General features: G+C 34.7%; 1 protein-coding gene across 3 annotated transcripts in view; it reads right to left on the bottom strand.

Annotated features, from left to right (window-relative positions):
* Positions 1-12,976, bottom strand: part of syne1a (spectrin repeat containing, nuclear envelope 1a) — a 147,269-nt gene that overhangs the window by 80,028 nt on the left and 54,265 nt on the right. For all 3 annotated transcript variants that reach the window (XM_058755665.1, XM_058755666.1, XM_058755667.1), the window contains 14 exons: positions 11,935-12,114; positions 11,384-11,534; positions 11,128-11,292; positions 10,001-10,183; positions 9,792-9,893; positions 9,470-9,673; positions 9,041-9,248; positions 7,784-7,896; positions 7,358-7,563; positions 4,183-4,344; positions 3,781-4,054; positions 3,293-3,465; positions 2,336-2,645; positions 2,069-2,233 (listed from right to left, as the gene is read on the bottom strand). In XM_058755665.1, coding sequence (XP_058611648.1) covers positions 2,069-2,233; positions 2,336-2,645; positions 3,293-3,465; positions 3,781-4,054; positions 4,183-4,344; positions 7,358-7,563; positions 7,784-7,896; positions 9,041-9,248; positions 9,470-9,673; positions 9,792-9,893; positions 10,001-10,183; positions 11,128-11,292; positions 11,384-11,534; positions 11,935-12,114 — 2,596 coding nt within the window. The remainder of the gene's footprint in view (positions 1-2,068; positions 2,234-2,335; positions 2,646-3,292; positions 3,466-3,780; positions 4,055-4,182; positions 4,345-7,357; positions 7,564-7,783; positions 7,897-9,040; positions 9,249-9,469; positions 9,674-9,791; positions 9,894-10,000; positions 10,184-11,127; positions 11,293-11,383; positions 11,535-11,934; positions 12,115-12,976) is intronic.

Raw genomic sequence — 12,976 nt, 5'->3', positions numbered from 1 at the left:
TAATTAATATTAATTAAACAAAAGATCAAGAAGATTAAAGTGTAAAATAATCATTTATACGTTCAATAGGAAAACAAAATATAAGTGACCCTGGACCACAAAAAGGGTCAATTTAAAAAAAAAAATTGAGTACATCATCTGAAATTTTGTTAGGATCGGACAATATTTGGCCGATATACAACTATTTGAAAATCTGGAATCTGAGGGTGCAAAAAAATCTAAATATTGAGAAAATCGCATTTAAAGTTGTCCAAATGAAGTTCTTAGCCATGTATATAGCTTATCAAAAATTACGTTTTGATATATTTACGGTAGTAAATTTACAAAATATCTTCATGGAACATGATCTTTACTTAATATCCAAATGATTTTTGGCATGAAAGAAAAATTGATCATTTTGACCCATACAATGTATTGTACATGAGCTGTAACCTCTCATCATCAAAAGTAAAACAAAAAAACTTTTGAAATGTTTACTTTACATGTAATGAATCTAGAATATATGAAAGTTTCACTTTTTGAAATAAGTTACAATAAAAAAAATCACTTTTTCCACAATATTCAAATTTTTGGAGATGCACTTGTATACCCGCATGACTTAAGACTGGTTTTGTGGTCCAGGGTCACATATGCATTTTTATTTATTTTCGTCATCAACCATACAAAAATATTATGATAGATCATAAAAAATTGAAAAGCAAATATAACCAATTTATTTCAGGCATAACAGCTTTCCACACAAAGTTAAGCTTGTTCTAAAAAACCTTTATGTTCATTGTTCAGTGATAAACAGATGGCATTTTAAGGTGATGATCCCTTAAAAAATAAACCACAGCTTTAAAGGTAAAGAGATGGAAGCACTTATTTGAATATAATTTATTTAAAGTGCTGCTGTGCAGTCTTATTATCCTTTATCGCATCTACCACTCTCTCATTCTTCCTGACTGGCATTGATTATCCAGGGAGAAACGTGCAAACAGCATAGAAATTTCCCACCAATTTCCCCTTCACCCCCTTTCTTAACGCCTCTTATTGCTCTCTCAGTGCCTCTGGTACTTTTCTCTCATTTTCTTTCTCATCAAACACACACCCTGTGTTATGGAGATTTTCTTTCTCATCAAACATGCACACAAAGTGTTATGGAGATAAGCAGACAGTATAATGAGCTAATCAGCACAGAAATATTGCAGATCCATAACAACTGTAAAATCTAAGCATCTGCATCCATTGATTTGTAGTCCTGTGAGAGCATGTAGTACAGAAACTCTGACCTTGGAATGAAGCACACAGTTCTTTTCTCTACTCACATACATGTGCATACATTCGACTTTTTTTTCACTAATTACACTATTTTGGGGAATTCGGTATTGCAGCACTTCTTTGTTGTTGCATTTCTCTTCATCTGACGGTCATTTAAATAAAAGTTTCTGCAAACTGGATCATTTAAACTGTAAATTGTGTATGTGTATAAAGCTGTTGTATGTTGACTGGCAGCTGTTGCAGTACAATTTCTCTCATGGGGTTAATAAAAACTGATATCTCTCTATCTATTTATACACACTCACATTCACATAATCATATGTGCAGATGAAATGCAATTATGCATTCATATCATCAGTGTCTCACATAATTTGACGTGCAGTCTCACACCATCTGATCTGCTTCAAAGAATGTATTTGTTCATTTCACACCATTCACAGTGAAAGATGATGTTTGTAAATGAGTAAAAAACAATTTGCAGGTTCGTTCTATCATTTTCCACAGAGGTTGTTGAAAAACCCTCAGAGAGAAGACAAGCTTGTTCACAAAAAAATGAAGTGTTTAATAAATGTGTAAAAGCTTTGCAGAATTATGAAAATGGAATGAAGTGTATTTAAATTGCATGCTTATTTTATACAGATGTGGACTTCATTAAACATAATGCAAATGAGAGTCTGACACAAAATAACATGTTCAGTGATATGACATGCTATACTACATTTTTCAGTTTTAAAGATAAAGGTAAAAAGATTTAGGATAAAACTGACCAATTAATTTTTAAATATATTCTTTCATTTAATTATCTTACCCGAACTTCAGTCAATTTCCGACTTAAGGTTGGCGAGTCACCGGATGGGTCAGAGCATTGCTGAAGCTCCTCCCCTACCACCATTAGCCAATCAGTGAGCTCCCTGATTGTTTCCATGTACTTCTTATGTTCAAGAACAACGTCCTCTGACAATCTGACTCTCTCCTAAATAACATAAAATATTAATTAACTCATTTAAATTTTAATATAAACACTCTCGATAACTATTACACTACAACTATCCACTAGACATAAACAATACTTCACCTCAGCTGCAGCTTTGACATCCTCAAACTGTGCCCTGAGGAGAACCATTTCTTCCTCCTTAAAGACGGGGTCACCGGTGCGTTTGTAAAGTTCAGCCGCACTCTCCTCCAGATAGCACAGAGCTCCCTGGTGGTCCTCCACATCTGATGACAGCAAGCGCAGTCTCTCCAACTGCTTTCGTTTCTCCCTGAGTCCAAGCTGGGGCTCAAGAGGACCTTTAACCTCCAGCCCTACTCCCTCCAGCCATCTCTGTAGCTGTGCACGAGACTCCACGAACAAATCCCACTGATTAACGGTCCATTCCAATCGACTAAAACACAAAGGAGCGATAAGAGGAAGAAAGATACATGACCTTTAAAAAAATATTTTTATATTTTATATTCTTACCATTTTTACAGTATATATTATTCAGTATATTAAGCAAGATATAATGATAAATAGAATGACAGAACAATAGATAGACAGACAGACAGACAGACAGATAGACAGATAGATAGATAGATAGATAGATAGATAGATAGATAGATAGATAGATAGATAGATAGATAGATAGATAGATAGATAGATAGATAGATAGACATTTTGACAATTCTGCAGCATGAACCCCATTATCAAACCATGACCGAATTATTTAGCAGATAATTAGAAAAAACAGCTCCATCATTAGACCCTTGGTGTAAATTGAAAATGATAGAGCCAGATAATAACTTGGTTACCATAGTGATGATGAGTTTAATTGAATAAAAGCACAGGTGCCTGGCACCTGCAGTCAAGCACACTTACTAATTTAAAAACAGACCACTATGCTCCCACTCTTATCACTCTTGACCAAAAATACCTTAATGGCCCTGGTAATTATATTCCTATTGATGTTTCCATTATTTTCATTTAAATGCAACTATCAATTGACCTAAACTTCTGCAATGATGGTCATTTAACAAGTTACCAACAGGTTACCTGTGGCAGCTCATAGCTCTCAAAAGCAGTGCCGCCCATGCGTCTTCAACTTCCTGAAGCTTAGAGCAAATCACTCCTCGTTCCACTTCTCCACAGCTCTTGATGACCAGCTCTGCCTTCCCGGCCGCCATGTTGAGCTTTACCTCGCCCTCTCCTTTCATAAGCAGGATATCCTGGATGAGAGGAAACAAACAAAAGTCACAGCGACTGTACAGATCAGCCATTCTAAAAATATTGCTTCCCCTTAAACAATATTGGGGAAATGTCAGTTGAGTGTTACATGTAAACCATATTTCATGGATGACAGGACAAAAATGGCCAAAAATACATAAGATGGTATATAAAAATACAGCTTATTTTACATTAAATAATAATATTGAAATACAAATTATATTTTTATGACCTTATACAAAAATGATGTCTTTTCTTCAAAAACCCCTGTTTTAGATCACAAAATGTGCGGATTCCTACAATTCTTCTGCATTTACCTGTGCTCGCTCAAGTTTCTCTTCCACCTCCTTTTTATTCCCCTCCGTGTTCTCCAGTTTCTCTAACTTCCTTTCAACATCCTTCAGCCAGGTTTCCACCGCCTTTAGTGCTTCTTCAAATGCCTGGTACTCCTGCAGGCTGCGGAGTCGACTCCTGGCCTCCTGCAGCAAAGCCTCGTGGTTTGAGAGCAACTCTGCTGCCACACCATTCTCTGATCTAGATCCTCTCTCTGTTATGGTGATAGAGGACTGACACAGACGCTCAAGAGAAGCCCTGTGAAAGAAAAGATAAAGGTGGCTCAGATTTATTTGTGATGGATACACAAACACGCACACAAGAATAAATCACTTATATCTGGAACATTCTCCTCACACACATGCACATAGACTGTCCATATGTACCTCCTCATCAGCAGCTCTCTGTGGATTTCTTCCACTCTTCTCAGCTCTTCTGAGCAGTTGGGGGCTGCAGATTGACTCTCACCCCACAGAGGAGCATCTGTCTTTAGCCTCACCTCCAGATGTTGCAGCCAGTCGCTCAGTTCCACCACACGAGTTTCATACCTTAATAAGACCAATGATACTATTAATACCTTAATAAGACCAATAAACACTATAATAGTATTACTACAATAATACTATTATAGTAATTTTATTTACCTTAAAATACTATAAAATCTGACACACTGATTTAATTTCCATTCACAGTACAGTACATGGATGGTTAAATAGGTTATTGTCACATTGTACCACATTATAGGCTATGATATTGTGAAAGGGGTAATGCAATTGTAAACTGTAAATATCATGATGTTATGTAACAGGATCATTCCTACTATGTATTAAATTTTCAAGTCCCCATCATATGTCTTAACATATTGTCTAAAATAGTGGTTCTCAACAAGGGGGGCCTAATAAGTCTTAAAGTTGTAAAAATGGCCAAAAATACAGGGGATAAGGAGTGGTACAAAAATATGGCTTGCAATTTTACATTAAAAAAAATTATATTTTATGACTGTATACAAAAGCAGCACATCAATCTTTTTTTTTTTTTAATTTAATGCTGGAAAAAAAAACACAAAATAAAGATGTAATTAAACTGACATCATATTTTGAGTTTATTTATTTTTATCACAACAGAAGTACAAGAGGTACAGCACATATAAGTTTAGATAGGAGAGCCTTTCGTTATTGTCTCGGACAAAGTGGGGGCCTTGAAGTTAAAAAGAACCACTGGTCTAAAATATATTTAAAAGATGCAAATCATAATTATTCTTTGTCACAATATCATAATTAGGTGAACATGGGGGAATTTTAAATTATTTCACTATTTTGACTTGAGCAGATGTTACAATTTCTTGCCATTTGCACAGGTGTTGTACACCCCAACTTCAAAAACTGATTATTTATTAATAAATACTGCAGGTGTTTCTTCTTCTCAATTTGTTCAAGCTAACTGAAATTTTAACAGAACATTTTTATCTTGGGTATATTGTTTTATAATATATATATATATATATATATATATATATATATATATATATATATATACACACATATATATATATATAAGTTCACCTCAATCGCACTTTACATCCTGTTTCCTTTTGTAATACATTTTAAATAACAAAACCAGGTCCTAAATTACATCAGCCTCCAGGAAGTTACATCACTTAGGTAGGAAAAACAGCAAAGAATAGCAAAGAATTTGATGAATTCTGTGGTTTGTCTCACTCAGAAAACATTCCACCCTGATTGATTTAATTACAGAAAACTGAAAACACTTCAAATGATGAATTTGATAAGCAATTCCTAACTTTAGCTCTCAAGATGCAGTCACATTTACTGCTTCTGTGTGAAATACAGGATTAATGATGACAAAATAAACATAAAAATAAAAAATCTATATATCTATATATATATATATATCTATATATCTATATATATATATATATATATATATATATATATATATATATATATATATATATATATATCTATATATATATGTATATATATATATATATATATATATATATATATATATATATATATATATGTATATATATATATATATATATATATATATATATATATATATATATATATATATATATATATATATATATATATATATATATATATATATATATATATATTAGGGTGTCCCCGACTAAGGATTTTCATAGTCGAATTGGAATTTTCGAATCATGCCGATAGTCGACTCATAGTCAAATCATATATTTGGGGGCGGGGCAAAATACATTACCAAGAATCAAGTCAGACATTCCACAGTCATAAATACACAGGGAAAATGTGTAACGGACGCCTTGCAGATACAAACGGGGTAAATTATGTTTTATGTTTTGATTAAAATATAGTTAACATTAAACGTCAGCGAAACCCTTAAGAATTCACAACATTTTTTTTTACAATACATGCTGAAGAGGACCAGTAGCATGAAGCAGCAGGTTTTTAATAAATGGGATTTAACTCATTTATCTCACATAGAATACGCTTCGTTATTTATATAGCATAACGTTAATATTACCACTTATAGGCTATCTGCACAAAATGCCTGGAATGCACATGAACGGCTCTGAATGAACTCCTTTTGTGAACGCGTTCTTCACGCAATAACATGCAGAAACACAACTAAACACTAAAAAAAAATCACAGCGTTTTATTATAATAATGTTCTCATTATAATGCTATGTACAATATATGACAGTGCCAGTCATAGTTATTAATATTCTGCATTGTTGTCCTGCTCGCACCGCGCTCTGAAGAGATAATCGCCGTACCACAATGAAGCGCTTTACTGCAGCGTAACTCAACCAAATGCATCTTATACGAGATATACACGATACAAATAAACCGACTGAAACGTTTTGAAATCACTTATACCCCACCTGATCGAAAAAAAATCCAGTCTTTCACTCTGCCTGTGTCAATTTGAGTCTTGTTGAAGATTTAAATCCCTGCCGCCAAGAATGCTCCTCTGTCGGTGACGGATTAGAAAACGAAACTTAAATCTATAGGGGAAGTTAAAGATTTAACGCACCTTAAAATATTTATTTAAAGCTTCTTTCTTTTAAGATTCTTATTTACAGCATTATCATAATAGACAAAATGGCATGATAATAATAACACCCCGCGAATATTCGACTGAGAGATTGGGAGTCGAATCAGGATCCTCGAATCAAAGCATCGAATCGTCGACTATTCGGGACACCCTAATATATATATATATATATATATATATATATATATATTTTTTTTTTTTTTATGTTTATTTTGTCATCATTAATCATATATATATATATATATATATATATATATATATATATATATATATAAACATCCCTGAATAACTGCCTTCCAAACAGGTAATTTTATTATATTGAAGGGTTATGTTATATAAAACTGGCAAACCCAAAACTACACTACAAAAACCATAAAACTACAAAACAAGGATTTTGGATTTTTTGCACTATTGCAATATAAATTTAGTAAATAATCAAGATATAATGAATATGTCTGTGCTTAGATCGTAGACTCAGAGAGCACAACTTACCCATTCAATAGGTTGGCACTTTCCTCCAGGGCCCGTATGCACTGTCGGCATTCCATAACAAATGAATCCAAGGCATACTGACAAGAGTCCATTTGCTCCTGTATGCTTCCAGTCCCACATTTGCTGAGGTGCAAGAGGAGTCTCTCTCCATCCTCACAAACCCAAGCCAAACGCTCCTCACCCTCCATGACTTCCTCTACTGCTGTCTAAAAATGAGGGGATAAATGAATCCTATTACATGCGGGACAGAATGAACCATTGTTATTAATAATGTTAAATGGCTCCTAATCCCAAATTTCAAATCCGGAATAATCCCCTATTAGTTGGAGGTCTGAAATCATTGTTTCACTACTGATTGGTAGTTGCCTTATTGCTATGTTCTGGTGCAATGTTTTATTACATGAGTCATTTGTTGTATGACGCTACCTTAAGCTTTTGTTGCTTGGCTGAAATAGCAACAGCATCTCCTGTTTGCTCAAAGCAGTCCTCAATTCCATCCCTCAACTCAGACAGCCAACAGTGAAAAGCATGTGCTTTCTCTAGCAGAAGGAGAGACAGAAAGAGAATGACAGTTCATAAGAAGACGTATATGTGAGCTCTTGCTGCATGCGGACAGATGGACTGTGTAGGTGTGTATGGATGGAACAGCTCTCTGTTGTCTTAGTAACCAGCCTCAACCAATTCCACCGGGAGCAGTCATAATGTCAGTGGGAGAGGCAGCATCTGAGGCACAGGTGTGTGGCAGTCATGTTTTTAGGAAGAGCCGTGCGGTATCATTTCAATCAAACATAAATAAATAAAATATCTATAATAAACTATTCATGAGCCATTTTAATAGCAAGTGGCTTAAAAATCCCATCTGTAGTCTTAGTTTACTTATAACTGACAAGTACACTCGTTCAAAAGTTTGGGGTATTTTTTTTATAAATTAATTTAATTAACTTTTTTTTCAGCAAAGACACACTAAATTGATCAGAAGTGACAGTAAATACTATAAATGTTGTTCTTTTGAATTTAAATTCATCAAAGAATACTAAGGAAGAACGGTTCCCAAAAATAGGTGTGCTGCTTGATGTTTTCAACATTAATAATAAAACAATTATTTGTTGAGCACCACATTAGCATATTAGAATGATTTCTGAAGGATCATGTTACACTAAAGACTGGAGTAATTAAAATATAGCTTTGGCATTTCAGAAATACTGTAAATTACATTTTAAAATACATTAAAATACAAAACAGTTGTTTTAAATTGCAATTATATTACATAACATTGCACATATATTACTGTTTATAATATACAATACTGTTTTATTGCATTTTAATCAAATACATGCATCCTGGGTGAGTATGAGAGACGTCTTTCAAAAACATTTAAAAAATTCAAACCTTGATAGTGTGCATTTGATCATTTAATTAATATTAAATATATTACTATTGGTCAAACTTTATTTTAAGGTTCAATTCTCACCATTAAAAAAATCATTGCCTCAATAAACTCCTAATTTGCTGCTTATCAATAGCTAGTAAGGTCATGCACAATATGTGCTTTATAAGCACTAATAAACAGCCAATGTGTTAATAATAGGCATGCTAATAAGCAACTGAGAATTGGTCCCTATAATAAATTGTTAGTTTAACTTTACTATTCATTCATTTCTTATTATTTACTGTTGCACTCACCATTGAAGCACTGCAGAAGAGCATCCTGAAGAGACCCCAGGATCTGGCTGCGGCGTTGTGTCACTTCCTCATTCCTCTTGACCAGGTGGGAGACAGCGTCACCCAACAGGGTCAGGTGCTGAGTTGGATACGTTCTACACAGTGCTCTGAGAGACTCACTCGCTACATCCAGACTCACTTCTAACTGCTTCTGTGACCTCTCAACCTCCTAACAGAACGGAGAAAAAAACAGGGTGTATCATTTTTAATTGAATGTTACATGCTAATAAAGACCCTTGAAGACTCCCACTTGAAATGAACTGGTGGGCTGGATAAATCATTGGGAATTTCATCATAATATTTGACTTGTATTGTGTATACCAGTTTAGCTTAGCCTACTTAGCTGAATTCTGCCTTGGTATTTAAATAAAATTCAGCCAATTCACTAACCTTGATCTTAACAAAATTCTCTGGGTCAGAGGATGATGAAAACTCTGATAGCGAGTCCTCTGAGGTCTTCAGCTGCTCTGAAATCTGGGAAATTAGGTCTTGAAGCTGCTGCCTCTGGGAGTTGAAGTCTTTATACATGCCTTTGGTCTGTTCATACACCTCTGCAGCATGGGAAATCTGCTTCCTCAGATCTGCAGCCATCACCTCAAAAGAGCAAGAACACGTGCTAGTTTACCAGTGGCCATGAATTGCAGTGTGTTTTTAATCTCTTTACATTCTAGATGATGAAACGGCACGTGTCACAACCACTGCTGATGATTACCTGCAGTTCAGTGTGTATGTGCTGGGTTTTCATCAGTTCCTGCAGCTGTGTCATCTTTGCCTGCAAGGTCTTCAGTTCATCTTCCTTATTATCCAACTCCAGCTGTACAAACACAGAAATCCTGGTTCTTATTTTAACATATTTTAGTATTTTGTCATGTTATGGTTTCTTTTACAAAGTTAAATTTGCATTGGCTAAATAGATCTCACCTTGAACTCAGAGAGGTGTTCTTCCATGTCATGAGTGGAGAGGAGACTGGCAGCTCCCTCACTGAGCTCACTGACAGAGATGGCACTCCAACACTCGATGTCATTGGCCATTTTATTAATGTCATTCCACAGCTCAAGAGAGCGAGTGTAAAGACTGGTGTCTGCATCCATCTTCTCAGAGATCTGCACAATAATGAACCATAAGTGCATCGTGTACATAATATGGTGTAAACAATAAAAAGAACACAGTTGAATGAGTAAGACGCTCATTTCACCAGCAGAAAAAGGGGTGCATATATTTCACTTCTACATCACCATCCAGGCAATATATGTCTAGAATTTTCTTTGTACTTAGAATACCTACTACTTTATCTATGCTTGTAGATTTTAGTGCTTTACGTTTCTTTCTTTTTCTTTATTTCTTTCTTCCAATCAATACCACCCTTTTATCTGAACTGTTATTTGTTTTTTGTATCATGTTTATGACTACGTTTGTACATTTCAGTGCTTCAGCTTTCTTTCTTTCTTTCTCTCTCTTTATTTCTTTCTTTCCATCTATACCACCCTTTTATCTGAACTGTTATTTGTTTTTTGTTTATTTGTTTTTTGTATCATGTTTATGACTACGTTTGTACATTTCAGTGCTTCAAATTTCTTTCTTTCTTTCTTCCTTTCTTTCTGTCTTTTCATCAATACTTTCATTTTATCAGAATTGTTTTTTTTTTTTGTACCATAAAAACGATAAATAAATGATAAATATAAAGAATAAAGTATGCATTGATACTGCAATTCTGGCCAGTATCAAAAAGACAATATCTGTATGACAACCAATAAATGGTCAATATCATAAATCTATTTTTTTTTTACAATATCGAAATTAAGAAATGTGATTAAGAAGTGCCTATTCTCAATGTTCTCATTAAATTGTTACACAGTCATTTGCAAGAGCAATCATTCCTAATGACCAATTCAAGTTTTCAAATGAGCATATTTAACATGTTTGACGATAGGAAACGCTTCCCCTGATTTGATACATCCCTGCCTCAAGTTATTTCATAAAGTCATGGGGACTAAACCAAGCATGCCAAATGATGTCTAATGAAAGGCATTTACTGTAATGCACTCACATTCAGCCACTGATCAACAAGGGCATCTATTTCCGTGGTGACATTTTCACTCTGAACGCTTTCCTCTGGAAGCTTCTTCAATACGCCGGTCAGGTGTTTTCCTGAACCAATGAGATTATTCAGGTCCTCCTTAGTGGCTGCCAACTCTGGCCTCACCGCTTCCAGCTGAGCAAACAGAGATAACCTTATTACCTGTGTGCTTGTTATCATAATCTAAATCTGTTGTTTAATAGGTGGCACACACTGAAGCACTAACCCGTGACAGAGCTCTGCGAATATCCTCTGGGTTGTGTGGGTCCGAGTGGGCCACTGTGATGGCATGAGCTCTCTCTACGACCGAGCTGATCCTGGTCCTCAGGGTCTGATATTCCCTACAGAGCTCCAGCAGGTTTGCACAAAGGTCATGGCTGTACGGGCACAAACACAAACAGCCGAGTCTCAGATTTTAGGCACGAAGCGAGGGAAACGTCAATAGGGCTTTGCAAACACGCACTGCAGTCTTGGCAATAGCTCAAAACACTCTCCCCTTTCTTCAGTTTCTTTAATCCAAAGGATAATCTATTTAGAGATTCACCCACATATCCATCAAACAACGCACACACAATAAGCCACATTTAAATCGCATTTAAACATGGCAACAGTCGCACCCTGTCAAAACACCCATCCATCAATACACTGGCCCAGTCCAGCCTCTCCCTCCCATAAGTCATCCATATCAAGTTCAATTTGACAAACCATTCATCTATCCAAACATACTAAGTTTCAATGGGAACTTGGTGTATAAGGCTTGGATAGTGAAATACTCACTCCTCCACAATAATTGCCCGAATCCTCTCCCAGGTGGACTGGACCAAGGCTACGTCCCGCTGGGCTTCCCCTGCCAGCTCAGAGTCTCTGTGAGCCAGTTGTTCTCCTCTTTCTCCCAACCACAGCTGACTGTGCTGCAGGGCTTGGAGCTCCTCTTCCAACTGCTTCAGCAACCACAACCTGAAAAGAAAACACAGAAAATTATGACACAGAAAACTTACAAATCTCATACATTTGCTCACAGTAATCAACTAAATGGTTCAATACAAAGTCTACACTTTATATTGTATATGAATACTTCTAAATATACATATTATTCTAAAACATATAAATTAAATATAAAATTACTATAACTAATATATATATATATATATATATATATATATATATATATATATATATATATATATACACATACATATACACACACACACCAGGGTTATTATAGTTTTTTCATTAAAATCATAAAAAATGTAATTACTAGAAATTAGTTTTACTTTATGTATTACAATTACTAAAACTGTACCTAAAATGAAAATGAAAATGGAAAATAATTTGTTTAACTATATAATAATAATAATAATTATTATTATTATTATTAACAATATATAATCTATAAATAATAGGACAAATATATTATTTGCACAGTATTATTTATTGTATATATTTACATTACACTTAAGAAAACACATGAAACGCCAGAGTTCAAATTTAATATATAGAAATTATATAAAATATATATTATAAATTTCATAAAACTGACGTTTGAAGTGTTTATTTTGGTCAAGGTCTTTTGCTGATGTTTTGACAAATTTGTCTTGCAAATGCGATGTGGACATGATGCACTGTTCATTATCTCTGAAACATTTTGAACCCTGTTTACACCTCTATTTCTGTACAGTATGCAATGCAGTGCTGTCCAATTGTAATCATACTCAAAATCGATTTTAATACCAGATACTAGTGGTGCAACGGATTACAAAACTCATGGTTCAGATCATACTACGGATTTTGAGTCAAGGATCGGATCATTTTTCGGATC

The sequence above is a fragment of the Onychostoma macrolepis genome, chromosome 20 (assembly GCF_012432095.1).
Source record: "Onychostoma macrolepis isolate SWU-2019 chromosome 20, ASM1243209v1, whole genome shotgun sequence".
Taxonomy (NCBI): Eukaryota; Metazoa; Chordata; class Actinopteri; order Cypriniformes; family Cyprinidae; genus Onychostoma; species Onychostoma macrolepis.
Note: the sequence above shows the minus strand (reverse complement) of the source record. Positions and strands in the feature narration are given on the sequence as shown.